The sequence below is a fragment of the Belonocnema kinseyi genome, chromosome 1, assembly GCF_010883055.1.
Source record: "Belonocnema kinseyi isolate 2016_QV_RU_SX_M_011 chromosome 1, B_treatae_v1, whole genome shotgun sequence".
NCBI classification, from domain to species: domain Eukaryota; kingdom Metazoa; phylum Arthropoda; class Insecta; order Hymenoptera; family Cynipidae; genus Belonocnema; species Belonocnema kinseyi.
Genome location: NC_046657.1, coordinates 181,966,701 through 181,990,305, shown reverse-complemented (window position 1 = coordinate 181,990,305; position 23,605 = coordinate 181,966,701). Strand labels below are relative to the sequence as shown.

The following is a 23,605-nucleotide window of genomic DNA, read 5'->3' as shown; positions in this document are numbered from 1 at the left end:
AAAAACGGCTTAAAAACTGAATTTTCTGTCAACGTGTTTGTATATTTTTTTGAGATATGCTGTAAAACGTGAAATAACATTAATTAATTTCTGACTTTATTACTAGTGGGAATGCTTTCGATGGGTTGGAATTTTTTGCTCGTGGGGATGCTTATGGGACTAGGGATATTCTTAGTAGGATTTGTTCCAGGAGTCTGGGGTTTTTGTGTTTTTGGGGATTGGTTAGGATTAATAGGTACAAGGGGATTTCGCTGCATTGTAACCTTGGGAAACTATTTGTATGCTCTCTAGTACTTTTGAAGTAAATTCTACCTCCCAATTTCGGTTTCTTATTAGTATTCGTATTTTCATTCTTACTCACTAAACAATCCCTACTATTTAAATTTATAATGTCTTTATTTTCGTTCGGTTTAATCTTCGGGTTGGTTTTGGTTTTATCCGTTATTGGGAGGAGTAGTGCATGTGGGTATGCTTCCGTAGAATAGCGGGTGGGGAGACACCCTGGTAACCAAGTCATATCATAGGGTCATCCGTAGGACGTTTAGCATGTCCGTACCTAAAATTTCTGCAGATTTTAATTTGGGGACCAACCTGAACAACAAATGTTTGACCTTTTCACCGATCATATTTGGAATTGTTACTTGTCCAATTTGGTCTACTGTTTCTCCGTTCACGACCATTCATTTTTGCGAGCCGGGTGTCAAAATTGAATATTTTGAATTCTGGATTTTTTCCAGTAATTCCTTACCCACATACGAATGTTTAGCACATGTATCTACTAAATTACGAAACCGACTGTTTTCGAATTTTTTCATCAAATGGAAACGCGTTTCTGTTATCTCATCTTTATGCGAAATTAAAAATTCTGCCGTTTCAGTATCAGGTTCGACTATTTTTGGGGCTAATACTCGTCCTTCCAGTTTCTCTGGATATACAAGTAATATGGGCCTTCCTTTTAAAAATGGCCTAGTGCATTACAATGATAACAATTTAAGTTAACGGATTTGTCTTTCGCGTTTGTATTTGAATCGAATTTTTTGTCTATTTTCAGGTGTTTTTTTTTATTTTGTGAATCATTGTTATTATTAATACCCTATTTTATAATTTTTATTCCCGTAATTTGATTTTTGGGAATTTGGTTTATTGTTTTTATTATTACTTCCTGAACTATTTTTGGTTTTTTATGTTGGGAATTCAATCATTGGGTTATTTTCACCCTGGGTTGAGCTTAACGACATTTGATTCAACAATGGTAACATTTGGTTATAAGGGTTGAATGGATATCTTGGTCCATTACTTTGGAATTTATGTTGAAAATTTGTTTGGGATCTAGGATGGAAACCAGGTGGAAACTTAGGTTGGATGTTTGAATGAAGCTTCGTTGGTATTGCTTTGTGAATTGTATGAATGGGAATCCGAATGGTGAAAATGGAAATCGATTGTTGTACAGCTTTTTACCCTTAAATTTTTTATTTTGATTTCTGTTTGGATTATTATTTCATAAATTTTTATTTTCCTTTATATATTTCATATTTTCCTAATTATCTTTATCTCCGTTATCGTTATTACCTTGATGTTCATTTTTGTCCTCGGTCTTAGGTTCAGTAATTTGTAATACTTGCCCTCTAATTCTTGACTTGGCTAGCTCTGTTTCCCATTCTTTACCCAAATCTTCGAATTGCTCAAAAGTTTCAAAATTATGGCTTTTTATATACATTTTGTATTCGATGCGAATGTTGCCATAATCTCGGCGTAACTCCCATTCGCGACTTTTTCTAGGACAGAATTTAATAAACAGTTTTCTTATTACTGTTAAGTAAGGATGAATATCTTGATTTCTTTTTTGTTTACAAAATTAAATTTGTTGTCTTATTTCCTCTGAATATCTTTCATCAATAAAGGCATTTTTGAATTCTTCGTAGAAATCGGATAGTGTTCTCCAAGAATTTTTATTTATCGAGCGCTAGTCTTTATCTTAATCTATTAATAACGCGTCTAAATTTTCTAAACTATCTTCTTTATTATTTAAAAGTTTTATTGGTTAATTGCTCATAACTTGAAACGGGGTTTGGATCATGACGAATGAAAAGAAAGTGGCTTGAATTATTGGATTATTTATTTGATGATCGGATTGATACTTGTTATCTGTATTATTATTGTGAATTCGAAAACGTCTGTTTGATCTGTTAATTGTTCTTGAGTGTCTGCATCATCTGTTCTGTCTTGGGTTAATTCTTTTCTCTAAAGGTTTCTGATATTGTGGTGAAATTTGTGGTAAGTGGATTGTGGAAGTGTGTAAAAGGGTGTGGATGTCAGAGATTAATTGAGGGATTGTGAGATCAGGCTCTACCAACTCCTATGGGCGATCATGTAGAAGCATAGAAACTAAAAAAAGCTGTATCACCGCTTGATAGCGCTGTATGTCGGTCCCTCCCCGCACTTGACGTCTCTCGTCATGGTTTGTTAGTATCCCTTCCTCTATCGTAAATTTTATCGCCGTCACACTCAGTCGCACTTCAACAATAACCAACCTTGTTTACACAGCAAATGACAGCTTGATAAAACAAACCGCCGGGTGACGTGACGAAAAAAATACGGACCAAAATATACTTATTATTCAGGGTATTCTAATTTGTAATTCTAATTGCATGATATGAGTTTATTAAATTGTTATTGATTTCTATTTACTTAGTTGATGTAATTCTTTTAAGCACAAATTTGAAAAAAGATCTGACATTCATATTTTAAAAATAAACAAACTTTTTGAATCTTATTTTCGTTGCTTCGTTTAATTTCTTGTAAGATTATACTTCACAGAGAAACCAATGCGAAAATCAAATAAAAATGTACAAAGAATAATTCTTTTGACTTCATGATTATTTTTATTTGATTTGTGCATCGTCTTCTTTACTTTAATTTGATTTTATTTAATTTTAAGTTCAGTTGTCTAGAAGTCATCTAAATATTGTCTCGGCGCCATATTTTATCTCATCTTAATGTTCTGTGTCACCGTCTGATGGCGCCCTTGCTTCTTCATATTTTACCAGTGAGTTGGTAGAGCCTGTGTGAGATTGAAAAGGGGAGTTAGATATTTTGGAGGATTGAGGCAGATTTGTGTGGAAGTTGAGGTTGGGTTGTTTAGAGATTTGTGCAGGGTGGGAGGACTGTGTTGATCGAGTTGGTAGTAGCAGGGTTGGGTAGCGACGCCGAAAGACAAGTACCAGACTACGATGGTAGATAGAGGCAGGGAAGCATAGACGGCGGGAGAGTTTGAATTTGATTCATGGCTAGCGGAGCGAGTATCTCCGCGGAAGAAACAGATTTAGAGCAGGAAGTGTTCAGTATGCCAAAAAAGGAGATCAAGGAAAGGAAGGCAAGGGGGAAGTATAAGAAAACTATAGAAAGGAGAAATTAACAGAAAAAAGCGTAGGTTCAATTGAAGCTTTTATCAAAAGGAAGAAAAGGGAGAGGAAAAGCATCGAAGACAAGGAAGATATCGGTGCGAGCGTGAAATATCAAAAAATGTTTATGTCGCCGCCCGAAAAGCAAAGTTTGGCAGGGAAGAGTTTTATCAGAGTTTGATAGGGGGCTGACGGAAGCGGAGATGAAAGCGAAGTTCCGATGAAAGAGGAAAGACTAAAGGAAATTCGCGAAGTGATGATAGAGGTAATGGGGATTTATGAAGAAAAACCGGAGAAAAAGGGAAAGGAATTAAAGGAAGAAATTAGGCGGGAAATGGCGGAACATACGAAAGAAAGAAACAATTGGAAGAAATCAGAGAAAAGTTCGAAAATAGGATGCAGTCTTTAGAACAAAAACTAAAGAAGTAGGAAGAAGATAATAATAAAAAGGTAGAGGAGATGCAAGGTAGGATGAAGAAGCTTGAAATCTTGAACCTGGATTGTGGTGTGGGCGGAAGTGGGAATGAGAGGATGGAAACGCTGAGAAAAAGAGAACAAAGAATAGAAAGGAAAGAGAGGGAAGAAAAAATTAAACATAGTGATAAAGGGTATAAGATTAGAGAGAAAGGAGCTGAAGGGAGGGATGGACGAAGTACTTGAAAGGATTGATGCTAAGGTAGAGATAGAGGAAATGCGAAATGTAGGAAGGGAAGAGCGAAGAGGGGAGACAATGGTACTGGCGAAACTAAAGAAATGGGAACATAAGAGGGAGGTGATGTCAAAGAAGAGGTTATTATATGGAAGCGCAGAGAGAATAGAGGATGATTTGACATGGGTAGAAAGGAAGATGCAGTATAAATGAAGAAAAATAGCGGAAGAGGAAAGAAAAAAGTGAAAGAGAACATGGGTTAAGTATGGGGCATACAGATAGACAGAGTATGGTGGGATTAGGATGAAGAAAGGGAACAGATAGTAAGAAATGAGGTGCAGGGAAACTAGGAGAAGAAGGAACGGGAGATAGGAAAATAAGAAATAGTAAGAAGGAGAAAAGGATAAGAAACGAAAGTAGGGAGGAATGGAAGATTTGTTACTGGAATATAGCAGGATTAGAGAGAAATAATGGAGAGTTTATGTGAAATTTGACACAATGGGATTTAGTCATAAGGATGGAGACGTGGCTAGATGAAAAGGGATGGGAAAGAGTAAGGGGAAGGTTACCAAGAGGCTACAAATGGAAATTGCAAAATGCAAAGAGAAAGAATAAAAAGGGCAGAGCAACGGGTGGAATGGTGACGGGAGTAACGAATGAATGTATAACAGGGAAAGATAATAAAGATAGGAAAGAACAAAAAGAATGATTAATAGTAGAAGAGGTAATGATGTGAGGAGAGCAGTGGAAGGTAGTGGGGGTTTATGTGAACGGTGATATGCAGGAGAAAGCAGAGGTGATGAAAGACATGATTGAAGAAAATAAAGAAGAGATTCGGCTAATAATACGTGGGGATTTCAATGCAAGAACAGAAGATAGAGAAGGAAGGGAATGGGGAGAAGAGGGAGGAAGAAAATCCTAAGATAAGGTACTAAATGGGGAGGGAAAACAGTTTTTGAAGAGCTTGGAGAAGTTGAGATGGTATATCTTAAACGGAAATATAGAAGGAGATTAGAAAGGAGAATATGCACGCTCGGGAGGTGAAAGGGGAACGGTTATTGATCATGTGATAGTGGATAATGAGGTAAGAGAAAAGGTTAAGAAACTAGAGGTAGGTGTAAAAAGCAATAAAAAGCAATAGCAATATAAATAAAAGGGGAGCAAATGTAAAAAGTGTAGGAAAGGGGGATTGGTCAAGGGAAGGAAAAGAACAGTTTAGAGAGAAGGTCTAAAATATCAAAATGAGACAGGGAATTGTGGACGAGGAGATGGAAAAAATGATAGGAGAAATAAAAATAGGATTAGAGTGCACAAACAAAAATGAATTTAGTGAAAGGGAGAATAGAAGTGGATGGAATAAGGACTGTAAAAAGAAAAAAAGGAGGTCAGAAAGGAATTAAGAAAGTGGAAAAACAGAAAAAAGTAATGGGGAATATGATTGGAAAAATAGGAAGAGTATACTGAGTTGTGTGATCAAAAGAAAGAGGAAGAGAATAAAAGGTTTGAGGAAGAGCCGGAGAAGGCTAGGACGGAAGAAGAGGTATGGAGTGTAGTAAATGGAGAAAGAAGAAGAAGAAAAAGAGTAAACCAAGATATTGAAATGGTAGAATGGAAGAAATATTTTTTGGATTTGCTAGGAGCAGTAGAGAGAGAAAGAGAGAGAGAGAGAGAGAAGTTAGAAAGGTAGGAAAATATGGTAGATAGATAAACGTTTATTTTTCGGCCTTCTGGCTTTAAAAAATTGAATTGCTTACATTTTTATTGTTTTACAGAATTTTCTTATAGCTATCTCTTACAAATTACCATCCACCCACACTACTGCATCCATGCTACTGCCTTTTTGTCCTCCCTTTTATGCAACAATACCTTCATGCTTATCCCACTCCTTTCCACCTCTTCACAGTACTCCAACCAGTGCTCAATTTTATAATTATTATTCTTCATGCAACCGCATCTCATTCTCGCTATAAGTCCCTGACTTCCTTGCTATAACTTCCTGACTTCGTTGTGGAAAATATAGTAGAGAAAGAGATGAGGAAAAGGACATAACAAGGGAAGAAATAGTCAAGGTTTCAGAAATAATGAAGGATAGAAAGGCACCTGGTGTAGATGAGATTTCAAATGAAGTATGGAAATATGGAGGAAATGAACTAGAAGAATGAAGAAGGAGTAGTTATACTAATTGTGAAGAAAGGCAAAGGAGAGGAGGTTAAAGATTTAAGGATGTGACGCTGATGCCAACACTATAAAGTATATGTTACTGTATTGTCGGAAGATTGAAGATAGAAGCTAAGGACGAAAATGTTAAACCACCGAATAAGACAGGGCTTAGAAAAAGCCTGGGGTTAATATACAACATATATGTTCTGAACTGTTTAGTAAATGAGAGGATTAAAAGGGTAAAGGGGCAACGATATCAATGTTTGTGGATTAAAAGGCGGCGTTTAACTCATTTTGTTATTATGAGACTTAAAAGTCACAAGAGCAGATGGTATATATTTAAAAACCTTACGTTTCTTTTGAGATAATAAAATCGCCAACATTTTCTCCCATAAACTACTATGCGTTTCCACAACATTTGGCCCAGTTTTCGCTTAGGTCCGACAACTTTGGCTCTTTGAGTGGATGCACTTAAAGAATATGCAACTACTCAAAGAAATAATTTTCATTTTTAATTCTTTCCCGTTGGCCTACTTATGGTCCTAGTCGATGAACTACCTGATAGGGAGGGAATCAATCTAATTACAGAAATATTGAAACTCATCACGAACTTAATAATTTTTAGTTACCCTGGCAACAAGATTTTTTGAACATAAAATTAGACAAAATTGTTTTATTACTGAGTGATATGTAAAAAGCGTATATTTTTTATTATTTGCATTTAGAGATTTAACGTCAAATTTCAAATGAAACGTAATAAAATTTTTTATCAAACATATGTTCTCTTTCAGAATGTTTCCCTTTTGTGGAGAATCAAATAATTCATTTGATTATGTGATATTTTACTTTCAGTTTTTTGGAGAAAATATTTAAAATGTGCTACTAGAGTTAACATTTCCAATATCCAAGTGTATTGTGACACAAATACATGAGAAACAATTTCAATAAAATAAAATGAATGAAAATGCCTAAAAATAAATAATATATAAATAAACGTAGACTCTTCATGCCAGGAGTTGCTTAAAAGATGATATTCACTGATTCTTACAGATGACTCTAGTTCAAGGACTCTACATTGAATAAAATGGTTAGTTGAGCCAACTGTTTAGTTAATAAGATATCGTACTGCTATTTTATTAGTGGATACTACAATTCCATTAGTTGCCGTTAATATTCAACTAGTACCAGCAGCTAAGTAAATGGTTGTCCCAACTAATAAGAAAGCAGTACCATATTTTACAAACTAAATAGTTGGCCCAATTAACCATTTTTTTCAGTTTATGCACACTGAAGAGTGTTTCCCTTCCTTCCTCTCAACTTCAAAACAGAGATCATACCTGTAGCTACGTGGAAACTAGATCATACAAGCCAAGTGCTAGAAAATAATTTCAAAGCCTGTATTCAAAATATTTTCCCATTTAAAAAAGTAATTGTGTTAGGGACCATCCATATACCACGTGGACACACCGGGGGGGGGGGGGGGCTAGAATCCACGTGGACACTCATTTCTCTGAATCTGTGGAAAATATATTGAAATGAGACAAGGTATACTCGAACTTTTATATTGTGCTCGCGCACAATATGCTTTTTATTTTTATTATAATTTTTTTCACGGCTTTTCCTTTGAAATTCAAATCATGTTTAAGCTAACGTTCATAAGCAAATCCGAATTTTTCAGCTAATTCATTGCTCCTTTTGGACTTTTTGTGGTCCGGGAGCTCGCGACAATTCTGTGTACGTCATTTTACTACTCACTAAAATTTCAGATTCTTTTGTTTTCATAGTCAACAGTTCGAAATTGGTTGACTGACTAACAGCTGTTAGTGCATTTTGCAACAATTTATCGTTAAACTGGTCAAAAATGTGAGTGAAAAAACATGATTTTAGTACTCTTGAAAGCTATGGGGGGTAATTGTTTGAATGCTAAGAACTAACAACAAGTTTGACTGACAGCTTCTCGGTGGTGCCAAAGTTGACTGGCAGCTCCTGAGTGGTGCCAAACTTGACTAGCAGGCTATCAAACATATAAAAATGACAGGATGACAATTACAACCTTTATTTTAGTACTCTTGAAGCCCATATGGAATGATTGTTTCGGTGCAAACAACTAAAAAGGAGTTTGACTGACAGCCCCTGAGTGGTGCCAAAGTTGACTGGCAGGCTGTCAAACATGCCAAAAATCCTAGAGAAGAAACGTCATTTTAGTGACAGACTGTTAAGCATATAAAAAATGACTGGATGAAAATAAGAACAGTCATTTTAGTACTTCTGAAACGTATTGGGGATGATTTTTTAGGTGCTAAAAAGTAAGATCATAATGGATTGGATGTTCATCAGTGGTGCCAAATTTGACTGGAATTATGTCTAGCATGTCGAAAATTGTAGTGGAAAAACGTTATTTTAGTACTTTTTAAACCCATTGAGGATGATTGTTTTGGTGCAAACAACTAACAAAGAATTTGACTGGCAGCTTCTGATTGGTTCCAAAGTTGACTGACATTTTAATCAGCAACCGAATGAAAGTTTTGTCCTTTTCATTGACTAAAATTTTCATCTATAGGATACTTCTCTAAAACTAATATGTATATATAAAAAATATAAACTACAAAAAATCTCACTTTTTAAGTAAATTCACAGCTCGCAACAATGGGTTTCAAGAGTACTAAAATGACGTTTCTTCACTTGAATTTTTGGCATCTGACAGTCTGCCAGTCAGCTTTGGCATCGCCGAGAAGCTGCCAGTCAAATTTTTTGTTAGTTCTTAGCATCCAGACAATCATTCCCAATGGGTTTCAAGAGTACTAAAATGACGTTTTTTCACTCTAATTTTTGACATTTTCGACAGACTGCCAGTCAACTTTGGCACCACTCAGGAGCAGCCATTCGAACTTCTCGTTAGTTTTTACGAGTAGCATCCAAACAATCATTCCCCATGGGTTTGAAGAGTACTGAAATGACGTTTTTTCACTCGAACTTTCGATGATTTAGCGATAAATTGTTGCAAAATGCATCAACAGCTGTTAGCCAATTAACGGATTTCGAACTGTTGACTATGAGAAAAAAAGAATATGAAATTTTAGTGAGTACTACAAGGACGTCCATGGAATTGTCGCGAGCTCCCGGACATTTTAAAGACTAATAATGTCTATATTTTCATAAAAACTTTCCACGTGGACAAAGTATAGTGGGTGGGGGGGGGCGTTTGTCCAAATTCCACGGCTGTCCACGAAGGGGGGAGGGGGGTAAAAAAGTGGTGAAAAATTGTCCACGTGGTATATGGATAGCCCCTTACACGAATTTACTTTATTGAGTATATGCTCTTTTTTAACTGATTTTTTTTAAATACTCATTTTGAAGCCTTGTTGTGCAATTTTGATGCACAATTTGTCTTTTATAAGAATATGCTTTTCAAAAAAATGTACTTCTAAAAACTTAGAAAACAGAGACATTAAGCCATGCCCTGCTGTCGTTCTCTATAGTGTCCAGTAATGTCAACTACATTACCAATGAAATCTCGGTTCATTAAGTTTTGCACATATCTCACTGTATTAAATAATACGGAATAGCTTGCGGAATAGAGGTCTTTTTAACTAAAGTTAATTGATCCCTAATACCCTTATGACATTTACGAAAAGCTCAGTGATTTTGCCTCTGTCAGCCCCTTATTACATGAAATTCCGTATATTGCGTGCCATAACTTAGTGAAATAAAATATATTTTCAAGCTTATAATTTCTTGTTGTTAGAAGATTAAGATTCTACTGAGATATTGATTTTTATATTGAATTTTTTACAGAATTCAAGGGAGTAATGTGCTCATGAAATGGATAATATAAAACTATGAACGAATAAATTACAGCATATGAAGTATTTACCTGAAAGATCTACATTATCCAGTAACTAGCAGCTGAAAATGAAACCATCATTGAACTACCGTGTCAGCAGGCAGATAACATCAGTGCACAAAGTTCATCGACATCATGATTATACAAAATCATAAACTAATGACTGGTTGCATCGCTTATAGCGACACTATTGATACGTACTAGCTGAAATTTTGATATGGACTTAAGAACTGTAATAATTCATCTCAAACAAATTTTTGCAAAGGAATCATAAGTTGCAGTCCTTGTATTATTTGATAAGTCTTTAAAATGATTCCAAAAGGTCCTAATCAAGAAGGTTCAAAAACAGTAGTGAGAGTCTCGTGCATAACCTCGCCTGGTGCGGCTCCTCAAGAAGTCAAAATTAAGATATTTGAACCGAAAAAACGACCTATTAGTCCTCCTATTAAAAAAAAAAATCTCAGCAAATGTCTCTCTATATCAGAGAAGGACTTATACAGAAAGACCGCATCTCTAGATCGGAGAGACAGATATCCTACATTAGCGGGAGGTGAGATTAAGTTAACTGCTTGTTGTTCAACCTCAGGTGTGACATATGCTGGACGGCGCCATGCGATGCTTGATAGGAAACACAGATTTTTAACCATTTCTAGAGCAGAGTTAAAGAGAGACTTCACTATTGGCCAATGCCCGCTAGAAGATGGCCTTGACCTTACTCTCGCTCCTTGGCCAGGTATGAAATGGGCTTGCGTTAGGCTACTGCACCTATACTGCAAAGTTTTCGACCAATTTGAACTCTTCGAGCTTATAGTTAGGTAATAATGATGCTAAAAATATTTCTAGGCTAATAATATTTATTCTAATATAGTTTCGTTCTTTAAAACTGTTCGACGAAATTTTTTTTCTTCAAATAATTCCAAGAGATTCTTATAGGATATATTGTGTGTACAGATTAGGAATATGTTGACAAAAATTCTCTGGGATGTCGAGGTTTTGAGTAAATTGGGACCAAAAGATAAAAAACCGCGTTTTGGAAATTTTTCGAAAAGCATGGAAATTAATGAAACCTGCCAGAATTTTTGTCGAGGGCTAAAAGAAATAATTGAACTTTCTTCTTGAAAACATTAATACAAAAAACTAAAGGATATAACGACGAAGAAATTGGGAATCGCTCTTTTAGTAAAAATGTGTTTTTGGCAGTTTTTAAAAACCCATAAAAAATAATAAGACGTACTAGAATCTTTTTTGGGGCTCTCAAAGTAAATTTTGAACCTTTATTTTTAAGCTAAACTACAAACCGAAGAATTCCCCTCAGCCCGTGCATTTCGCTTTGAGTAGAAAACACAAGCTTAGTGAGAGATTTTTAATCCAAAGAGGTCCTAATTTGAGTCTAAAATTCAAAGATGCAGTCGTTGCATTTTTTCGCTTCTAATTTAAAACTTGGAACACATCCTTTTTTATTTATGGCATCATTTGAAGTTATCATCTTACAGTTCATTCGTCGTTTGAGAAAATATTATTGTTCAAGTGTTAGCATAAAATTGACAAAAAATATGTGGTCAGTCTATGATTTACATACGACTAGAATATTTCCAGGCTTTGATTCGAATTTTTTTAGCACCATAAGAGATAAGTAATTTTGGAAAAACCTGATTTGCAACAATTTTCGTGAAAAATGATAAAAAGGGTCCACGTTGATACGCTCTATCTCGGTGACTATTACACATTTTCGAATGCTTGGGGCTCATTTTGGAGGCAATTGAGTTATTAAACAACAACGATCATCGTACTATTGATATAATAAATTCCTGAGCAGGTATCTCGGGAAAAGCGATTTTTTCATTGATTGACTCCACTAGTACGCGCTCTATCATGGTAACCAATGAATGTTTTTTCTTAAGTTTAAGATACTTTCATCTTTTATGAGATATTCCCTGAAATCGATTTTAGGAATTTATGGCCTACTGATATGCGCTCATCTTGTTAGCCAATGATTGAACAAAAAAGTGATTTTCTCGCGAACAAAGTCTGTTCAAATTTTGTCTCACCAATTTTTAAACGCTCGTAGGTGCCAGAAAAAGCATACTACATTCAGTTTTCTGAGGTGTTTCAAGAAGACTGTTTTTTCCTTCAAAAAATGTACCAATCTGCTATACTTTTTTATAGTTTATATTTCGAAGGGCCACGAATTGATGATGGTGACCCTAACTTTTGCGAAATATGTCGCGAAATGCAGAAAAGAAGGAAATAAACTGACATGTCCTGTTATGTCCTGTATGTGTGTTGTAACTGATCAACAATGACGTCATCAAAATATTTGTTTTCCAATTTAGAAATTAAAACCAAAAATATATTGCAAAAGACTTAACCCTCACTTACCCCATGTATTTTAGTATACGTCGTTACCCCAGGGGAGTCAAAAATAACTGGCCCGTTTTCTGTGGCTTGTATCTCAGCAACAAATCAGTCAATTAAAGTCAACTTTTTTACTGAAAAGGTTTCTTTGTGCTCTAAAAGACACTGTTAGAAGAAAAAATGTAAAATAAGAATTGTGAAAGTTGTATCAGAATTTAAAAAATCTTAGTAAATCTTTTTTTTTCAAATATATGTAAATCTAAGTTAAATAACGATAAAAGTTTTTATATGGAGTGGTTTCAAAAGATAAAGAGTCGCACTTTTCGATGATACAGGTGACATAATTATTGGTTCCAAAAAGTATCATCATTTTATAATGTGAAAATTGCGAAAAACTGAAAACCTGTAAAAATATTATGTGATTCAAAATCATGCAGTGTGTATAAAATGATATAAAAAAAGAACAAGAAAATGCATTAAAAAACAGTTAATTTATTTGATTTTCGGAATCACAATTCTTATTTCAGTGTGCGCAATATTGGCACAGTTTCGCTGTGTATTCATGACACATGGATCAATTACAACGCAGACATTTGTACCACGTTGTTCGATCAAAAGAATCATGACAATACCCACATCGCGTATGATTTCCTAGTTTATTATCAGCAATTAAATCACGAGGATCTTGAACTTCGGGAATCTCGTCGCACGTGAGAAATTCTTCTATTTGCATACCTAAGGGAGCATGAATTCCCGGCTGTTCTAAACGTCTCCGCAAAAGAGGTTTCACTAACTCCAAACTCAAATCTAAAATAAAAATCAGGAAAATATTAACTTTTAATTCTAAAAATTCAGTTGGAAAATCATATTATTATACTTTTTGTTTCACAAATATATCGTTTTTTACCTTTGATACTCGAGAGGCTTTCCTTCATGATCAATCTCTGTCGATGGATGTTTCTGGGGAGAAATTTCTATAACATGAAGAAAATACAACATGTTAATTAAATTTTACTCTCGGGTCGCATAAAACCTACTTTAATTTTATTATTGGACATAAGAAGAAAATGTAAATAGAAAATTTACTTACGTTTTGTATTTCTCTCCAGATCAAGTTTCGTAACATTGTTACTCCACGGGAGTCTAAAAGGCACAAATCGAACTTCCAAACTGTCGCTTTCGGTGTCACTAACCGAACTGAGTCTTATCATGGGTACAGCATGGATTAGGGCCTCTAAACTTTTTTCCCCCTCGGGTCCTGGCCCGCTCCCCCAGCTTATACAGAAATGGCGCCACTTTCAAAAAACCTCTGGGTACTTTTAACCCCCGTGGGGTTACTAAGCGTTAAATAGTTTATCTTACACAAATGCTGGCTGTTATGTTGCGTCTTTTGACTTCTTCCGTTTACTCCAAAAAAACTGTCTTACATATATACTCCAATGTTTTCATATCGTGATCTGTTTCATAATCTGATATTTATGTTTTCAAATTTCAGTCAAGGAGGTGATATATACGATTTTAATATTATTTTATTTAAGAATCCCTTTTAATTAGGAATAATAAAAATAAATTAATATGGGCTTCATCGGTGCCAGGCCGGGTTATTTCTGGAAGCAGCGCTTGGGCCCCGATCGGGGATCAAGTTTCATTTCGAGTCTGGCCCCATCTAGATAGCCCGATTCGGGCCAAATTCTGCCCGATCTGGCCCCGTTCAGATCCATATTTGAATTTCTTCATGGGTTGTTTTTGAGCTATTCCAATGATGCTGTTTAACGTTTGTGCCTACTAGGCAGTTTTCAATTGTGAAATAAAAACAAAAATGTGTTCTACAAAATATTTAAATAATTTTTTAAGATAACATCTGCAAATGCTCCAATTTTATGGATGAAACAATTTATGATTATATGTAAATTTGTAAATTTAACCAGTTTTGAAATTATAACTGGACTCTACAACTTCATTCCCAATTTCTACCTCAACAAATTGTCGACATTGGTAATGATTCCAATATTACAAAACTGCCGAATATTAACTTTTCATTATATAAATTTATAAGTTATAAAGGTAAGTCAATATTCACCAGTTTTTTAATATTAGAATAATTATCAATGTTAAAAATTCTGCAATATTCTGAATAATTCTTGGGTGACTTAATAAGCTTGGAATTTGTGAATAAATTTTCAGAGGACCCACTTTCGAAATTTGATAGTTTTGAAATGTTTTGCTGGGTAATTCGATACATGTATATTTTATAAAGAAAAGCCAATATTCGCCAGTTCAGTAATACTGGAATACTTATTAATGTGGAAAATTCTGCAATATCCAGAATAATTGCTGGGCGACTTGATAAGCTTGGAATTTATAAATAAATTTGCAGAGGGTCTAATTTTTGAAATTGGATATTTTTAAAATTTATTTCTGGGTAACTTAATAAATTTAAAATTTATGAAGAAAAGTCCATATTCGTCAGTTTTGTAATATTGGAATCATTATCAATGTGAAAATTTTGTCAATATATAAGTTTGAAATAAATTTGCATAGAGTACAGTTTTATTTTTAAATTGGTTATGTTTGCAAATTTACATGAAATCATAAATCGGTTACTCTATAATATTGGTGCGTTTGCAGATTTTATCTGCAAAAAGTGTTTCAATATTTTGTAGGCACATTTTTTTTATTTCCTAATTGAAAACTGCTTAATATTTTGCTGATTCTCATTTTTTCCGTAGCTGCAGTGAAAAGTGCATTACCCAGCTACGTGATAATCTATGACGATTATCACCCGCAAATATGCAAAGAGGAATAAATTACGATTATACAAATAAATTATTTGAAAAGTGTCTGAATGATATTTATTCCCCAGTAATATTTTTTAATATACAAAATTAATCTCTGGGTAAACATTAAAAATTATTATATGACATGTTCATAATACGAAAAAAGAAAGTTGACAAAAAGATTTTTACCCACTGCAGCATGGTCGCCATAAATGGTCGCCATAAATCAACTTTTGATTCTCGAAACTGAAGATAGTGGGTCTCTTAGACAAATTTCCGAAGGCTTGATTTTGCCCATCAGGGGTCCTCAACCCTTAAAGCTGCTTAGATACAGTATTTCAAATGTAGCCTTTGGACCAGAAAAGTGAGCGTCGTGTTCAAAGTGACACCAGAATTTGTGAAATAGACTGTTTAAAAATTTTAAAAGTGGAGTCTTCTGCTTAAGGTAAGTACAGTACTACTATATTAGTTAAAAAATTTTTCAATCAAGCATTGAAAAGTAAAATATTCCTGACTTTAATAACAAAGAATGAGAAATAGCTTTCAAAAATTATAAACACCCTGGCGGACCGAAGGAACCGAATGGAGACTCTACAAAGTACCCGTAAAGACCCCATAGGGTCCCCATTCGGTTCCTTTTTAAGAAACTCGAAAAAAAAGCAATATCAACTTTTAAATGGTTAAAATTCAGATTCTACGTTAAAATTCCCTATAGAAGGTCAGGGAATAATCGCAATCGGTTTTTTTTTGCAACGGTAAAAAAAACTATTGCGATTATTCCGTGACCTTCTATAGAGAATTTTAACGTAGCATCCGAATTTCAACCATTTAAATGTTGATTTTGCTGTTTTTTTCGAGTTTTTTTTAAAAAGGAACCAAATGGGGACCCAATGGATTCTTTACGGGTACTTTGCAGAGGCTCCATTCGGTTCCTTCGGTCCTCCAGGGCATGTATAGAAAACCTTCATGGTTCTTCAGCATTTTGCGGTCAGACTTATTGTACGTTCTAGATTAGGATGTCAATGTACAGAAAATCGAAAATCCAGCCACCCGTAACTGCCCAAATCTCGAAAAGCACGTGTTTTTTATATAAACACACATATTATTAGAATATACTCCAGATTGTATATTATAAACGCTAAGTGAAGAAAACTTTTTACAGTATGAGTGGTAGAATTTGAAAATATGTATACAGTAATGTATCAATAGTACAGACCTAGAGCCTTAGATAGCCCTAATCAGACTCAAATGATTTTTTCTTTTAATAAATAGCCTTTCTCTCTATATATTTCAAACCAATGCTCCAAAATAAGAAAATTTTGTATTTGCATATTTTTGGCTATATATCATCTGAAAGGTCCAAAATAGCATTTAAGGGTATGGTATTTAAAAAAATAAATATGAATTTGGGACTTTTATAATGCATATATTGAAAAAATACAAGTACAAAATATTTTCATTTTTAAGTTTACATTTAAAATCCAGAAGAAAAAATTAATATTATTGTAGAACAATTTTTTATATTCTATAACAAAAATCAATCAATTTAAAAATATTATGTATTAGAATAATGAATTAATAATAAATAACGAAGGTAAATTAATTTTTTAGATATTTCAGGAGATGATATTCGTAAAGGAATCAACGAGGTTTTAACAATTAAGTTAAGTGCAAAGTCGTTACGAGAAAGTACAACTATATTTTATTTAAATTTGGAGACTGACTTTCTGATTCTCCTCCATAAATTGTCTCCACATAACCGTGGAGTTCAAAGTCGTTACAATCATGCATTAAAAAAAAACTGAATTCCCAAAAACTTACATCGAACTATTCGAATTCTGACGAATTTGGATAGTTTAGTTGACGGAAGTTTGTAATTAGAGGGCAGCGTCCTGTATGAGTTAGGCTTCCTCAATTAAGACTCCGTCTTCAAAGGCAGGTGGATGAATGAACTACGAGACTCTCCCCTTGTAGATCCTCCAATAAAAAATCCTGGTAAATCAAGGTAATAAAAGCAATGAGGAAAGAGCACCACGCAAAAGAGTAAAGAGCAAAGAGACCTGGTACCGGTATCGCAATGAATGTATAGGGTGCATTGGTCCCACGCTACCCCCACTTATTAGCTGGTGGCGCGCGCAATCAATCGTATGATCGAATGATTTCGTGAATCATCCCTTAGCTCTAACTTGCTATCCACTTTTGAGTCAGAAGCGTATCAACTGCTATTCGTTGATTTCAATCTTTCGCGAAATTCATATTTGCCATGAAAATAATGATTTCAGTGTATTAAAATACACTGAAGCTCGGGTTAAAATTTTGGAACCTTTCAGAGCTTTAAAGTCGTGAAAACAATGATTAAAAATAACATTTAGTCTTATAAGAAGACGTACTATTTGTGGTATATGTCAGAAGATTGAAAAATAAAAAATTCTGAAATCATTCTGAAATATATAGACTGTTATTTGACATCCATATCTGCTTCGAAAAGCATCATTCAGAGCCTACAAGAATGTAAAAATAATTATTTATATTTTAAATTTATGACTGACATCAGTGAACTGTTGGTATGGCAATGTCGCATCCATTCCACGTGCTCTAGTTTATACGCGAATTTTGAATAGCACGCGAGCTCACACGCGACGTTGCCAAACTTATGACTGCGACCATGTGAGTCAATAACAAATCGAAGCATTCTCTCAAATGACTTGCTACGTACCGAGGGTATCTTCTTGAGAGTATACTGCGGACCGAATTCGCACCAGCAAAACGATAGAAAAAGTGACTTTTTACAAATTTATCATTTAAAAATTCTTTTTTTTCTAGTAGTTTTAATTATTATTAAAATTTGAACATTACTATCAAACTCCTGGTAAAATTTCACATTTAAAATATTACTTTCAATTTTCATTTTTTAATTTAGCACATTGCACCATTTCTCCACTCAAAGTAGTAATTTTATCAGTTATGATAAAATATTGCGCACTTAAGAGTTTGAACGTTTCGAAAAGCGCGCGATATATATCATTAGCACAATCGCACTTGATGCTGACCTGTTTTTAGGACTGTTGCTGCCTTCGAACTGTGAGTTTTGCAAATAATTGAAAATATTGAGCGCTTAGCGTTCGAACGTTGCTGGAAGTCGAATATATACATGATTGGCTTAATAGCATCTGATGCTGAACTTTTTTAAGAATCATTGCTGCCCTTAAACTGTAAATGTTGCAAATAATTGAAAATATGGAGCGCTTCACGTTCTAACGTTGCGAGAAGCAGGTTGTTAATATGACTGTTATGACCGCACTTGATGCTGATGTTATTTCACCACCGCTGTTTCTTTCGAGCTATGAGTTTTGCAGTTAATGCAAAATATTGAGCACTTTGCGTTCAACTGTTGCGAAAAGCGCGCTGTGAGAGTTATCGGGATAGGTGGACGTAATGTCGATCACATTTTAATGTGTGATTCTTATTTTGTCGTTGTTTTTGCTTTCAATGCCATGCAGATATATCCTATGCAGATATATCCTATGCATTGTGTGCCGAGTTCTTTAAAGTTCGATGACACAGCTATCAACTTCAACCAAGTTGCCATGACAAGTTTCCATTTTAGATTTTCATTTTTTAGGGTACATTTTCCATTTAAAGAATTTTAAAGTGCAGTTTTGAAGGCTTACTTAATAAAAGATTAAAAGCTTTTGCGATTGAAATTTTTTGACAAAAAATATTTTAAAATTGAACTGTAGTTCGTGTATTTGAAATTAAACAATAATTGAATGATTTATGGGGCGATACTAAATCAGTTAAAAATAAACAATTTACAGATTTTGACTTTAAAAATTGAACTATTTCAATTCAAACGCCTTAGTAGTTAATCAAACGTAAACTTCCGACTGTAACTTTATAAACATTCTGTTCTTTCAGTAGAAAATATACCATTTTTAACCTTTTCAATTTAAACATTTTTAATTAAGAAAAAGAGCAATTTTTTAATAGTCAGCAATGTTTTACTGTTTATTAAAAATGGATTGTTAAAAACCAAACAATTCGAAACTAAATTATTTGAAACAGAAAGCCTTGAATCGTTAAAATTTCAGAGAGCTAAACTCAAACTTAGAACGTCACAATCTTAATTTTATTGTTCTGTTCCACAAATTTTTATTTATAGATTTTTAAAGATTTCAAACAAAAAAATTAGAAGCTTTTCAAGCATTTTAAAAGGTTTCAAAATATAAAAAAAATTATTTAGATTCCTTACAAAATTAACAATAATTTTTTATTTAAAAAATTAATTTCAGGAGAATATTTAAGGCCACGTGATGAGTATAACAGCAGATCAAGTCAGCCCTAAGATCAATATTTTTTCACCCATATTAAAAAATAAAAGTTTAAATAACGCGGAAATTTTGTTCGGGAAATGTTAATAAATATTAAAGGATCGTTTGTGGCCTTGCAAAGAGTTAGAGGAAGAAAAAAGTTTATTTATGCAAATAATGATTATCGACGGACACATCTAGTTTTTACAGCAGAAGTTTAACTTTTAAATTTCTTTGACGGTAATCATGCAATCTGTTTTACCCACAGACCCCTAGAAGTTCGAAGTTGTCTACTCGCTGCGCTAGTGCTGCTTTGACAAAGCTGATATCAGAATGATACGTATCTCAGACCAAGTATGTTTATTTGCATTTCAAGTGCAAAAATTAGTTTTTGCATTATTTGTGCATAATTTTCGTGAGCGATTTTTGTCGTTTTGACCCACTTTGATAAATATAAACCTCATAACTAGCCCAATGACAACGTTGCAAATTGCAAAAAAACTTTTTCAATATTCTAATTATTTAGGACCAGAGACATATTCTTGCATGCTTTCTATTTATTGTTGCAAATTTTTAACACGATATCTCATTCCGTGTGGACGTAAGTTGGGAAAGAAAACTTCCACTGGTGTTTTCTTTAAAAAAAAATCTCAAAATTTCCATTGGAACAAAGCAGAGACATGGACCTTATTACCTCTTCTTTCATTTCCCAAACTTTCAGAGCAACACCTCATTACGCTTAGACGTAAGTTGGGAAAGAAAAATTGAAGACCAGGTTTGGTCACGTGACCCTCTCGTCACATGGCCTTAAAAAGAGTTTTAAAAATTTCCAAAACTGTAAAAATAATAATGTAAAGATTCCAAAACATTTAAAAGAAAATGTAGATTTTTAGTAAGAAAATATACTTTTATTATGTTTTAAAAGATTTGCTATAAAAAATTTGGCTATGTATAAATAACAATTGAACATATTCATTTGCAACGACTCAAAATTAAAATAATTTAAATTCTAATTTAAAAAGTGTTCGATAAAAAATTTTAATCTTTTATTTTTTTATTTTTTAAACTTAAAATTGCTTGAAGTGATATATTTTTTGAAAATTCATAAACTTATTAATTTGTTCATCAATTTAGGACATTGAAGATTATAGCGCTCATTTATAAATAATACAAGTTTTGATTCGTTAAAACGATTTTATCATGCAAATAATTTTTTAAAAAGAAGAAAACATTTGCCTCAGCCCGGATTTGAACCGGACGAAGAATAAATTTAAAATTATTATTAACCTCCCCCTTCAGAGTGGAGAGGAGAGGATAATTATTGTGTGGCCCTCCCAAAGCCCTTCTCTGGATTCGCGCCTGTCGGGTCTCACTAGGTATAGTCTTAAGGCTAAAACGTGAACGATTTTCAGTGATTTCTATCTCCTCTAGGTGGCGTCTGTGTTGATGCTTGTGTGGCAGGTGGGGAAGATCAGGAATATAGGAACATGGCGGACATGTAAATAACGAGTGAGTGATTATACCAAAGATATTAGGTCCTAGCTACGGCATGAGATTAGTTGCACCACATACCGGTAGTTAGTGCGGCAGGCAAGTTTGTGGTCTTGCAAATAAATATTGCTTTTAGTGCGGCCACATACTTGTAGAGGCGCGACATGTACCGATTGGTTCCGACACATATTTGTAGAGGCGCGACAGGCAGCTATATATTCGGTCGCGCCAAATTATAGTGCATTTGAAATCCAAAATGATAATAATCTAATTTTACGTTATAAGTGAATGGAAAAATAATTTTAATTGAGTAGAAAAGGTCTTGAAGGAATTCGAAAACTCTAAAGACTTTCTGAAATAAAAATTATGCCAAAAATGTAGCAAAGATGTTAATATAAAATAGTAATGACAAATTTGAATTCAAAAGTTTATTTTTTATTTAAGTTATAATTTTTTTGGAAATTAGTAGAAAATTGAATTTTTTTTCCTAAATTTCCTTATAGACCTAGACAAATGTTTTCTGAATTGTTGCATTTTTTAAATATTAGTTAATTAAGTGGTATATGAGGTTTTTAACAGCTGTAAAGTGTAAGAAGCATTTTCGAAAGTCAAAGGAAATTACGGCTTGCTTCTACAGTTTAGCTAAGGCCATGTTATAAATATGAACCATTTTTTCAAATTGAAATAAGAAGTAACTCAATCTTACAAAATGTCATTTTCCCTGCTCCAGAAATCTAACTTTAAGAAAAGATGTAAGTTTGCTTAATTTTTTTTATTATCATTTATTGCTAAAACTTGACATAAAAATTTCCATAATTTTCGTCTTTTTGTTGTTTTAATATATGAGCTAATTATATTTTTGAAACCACAAGCATGAAAAATAATATAAACCAATGTTATTTTTATTTTATTTTTAATGAATATATAAGTTTCCTTAGTTCTTTATTTAGTTTCCTTTAATTATTTCCTTTATTTTGCAATTATTGAGAAAAATAAGTTGAAACTTTAAAATGTTCTCCACCGGTCATGTATAGAAAACTATACTTTCCAGCTGGTCGATTAAGCTTTTGTTTGCATTTACTTGTTACAAAAAAGGTTTTTTAAGAAAAATAACAAAAATCAAGCAAAAAACCCCACTTTTTATATGAAAAAGATATTAAAAATGTTTATTTCTTGCATAATTAAAAAGAAATTAGGAAGGAATTTCACATTTGAATAAAATTATGAATGGAACCAAAAAATACACGATCTGGCACTTTTTTGTTAGACTTATTTTTTCAAAAATGGTATAATCTTTCTCAAAGATCTTGATTGAAAACTGAAGTTTAATTCAGCTCTATTGCATTATTCACAACTTTCTTCTAACTGCACTTCATAACACAGTAGACAATTAGACATGATGTAAAAATTACAATGAACATGACAAGTCAAAACTGTCATATAGATACTTGAAGTTAAAGTGAATATTTATTTCTGACAATAATAAAACTTCCATTTTAATATTGAGTTTATTAAATTAAAAAGGAAGATATATTAAAATTATTTATGCCTAGAGCTATAATTCTTAAAGCTTCTTGTTATTCAAAAATCAATATATTTAAATCAAGATTTTTTTCTTACTTCTTAAATTTTGTAAACAAGAACAAATGTTTTCATGTAATAAATAAGTGACGAAATTTTGTTATCAAATAATTTTTTTAATGTGATAAGCCGTGATTATTTCTTCCGTCTTGGAGAAAAAAGTTACTCTCTAAAGTTTGACGTAAGGGCCATTCTCGCGTTGCAGCGTATACGTAAAGAAGACTCACGTCAAAACGAAGATAGTGAGTTTCTTTACGCAAACAGCAGATTTGGCTTAACCCATTTTACCCTTTCGATGGATTGTTCACCTTGGCGCACGGGGTATTTCCTAAATTAATTTTTTTACGTAAAAAAAGTTGTGTCTACTAAAATGTAATGTTTTTTTCTCGATGACTCAAACTAAACAAAAAGGTTTGAAAGTGTAAAATTAAAAATGTAAAGCATTGAAAAAATTCTGAATTTAAGAATCAAATCCTAAACAATTAAAAATTTTAATACTGAAATTTAATTTGGTTTTGAATACAAGGGTTTAATATCGTAAAATTGACAACTGTAAGCCTTCTTACTTGATTAGGCTTAAATTAATGGCCTCCAAAATCTGATAATACCCAAATACAAACATTTAGAATTCTGCATTTAAATTTTCAATTCAAAACTTTCAAAATTAAATAATTTAAATTTATCAGATTATACTTGAGGCATATCCAAACTTTAAAAATATTAATGCTTGTATTTTTAATTTATCAACTCTATGAAAAAATTTCAATTTCCACAAGGTTTGACATCGAACAATCTGCTTATTGAAGCTTTAAATTATTTATATCCTAAAGCTGAAAAAAATGTATCACCGAATCATAAGTGATTTCATTTAAAACTTTTATAATTAAATAATTTGAATTGACAGGTTATACTCGAAGAATATTCGAAATTTTACGAATACTGAAATTTTGAATTTTAAATTTATAAACTAGTTTCTTTTAATAATTATTATTTTATTCTTACGCTTCTAAAAGAAAATAATTACACTGTAATTTTAA

The 23,605-nt window shown here is 33.2% G+C and overlaps 1 protein-coding gene across 1 annotated transcript in view; it reads left to right on the top strand.

Moving 5' to 3' along the window:
• Positions 1-10,348: 10,348 nt before the first annotated feature.
• The window catches only part of LOC117182856 (four and a half LIM domains protein 2), a 912,604-nt gene continuing 899,347 nt past the window's right edge, over positions 10,349-23,605 (top strand). The window contains exon 1 of the mRNA XM_033375978.1: positions 10,349-10,869. Within this exon, the coding sequence (XP_033231869.1) occupies positions 10,364-10,869 (506 nt within the window). The 5' untranslated portion in view covers positions 10,349-10,363. The remainder of the gene's footprint in view (positions 10,870-23,605) is intronic.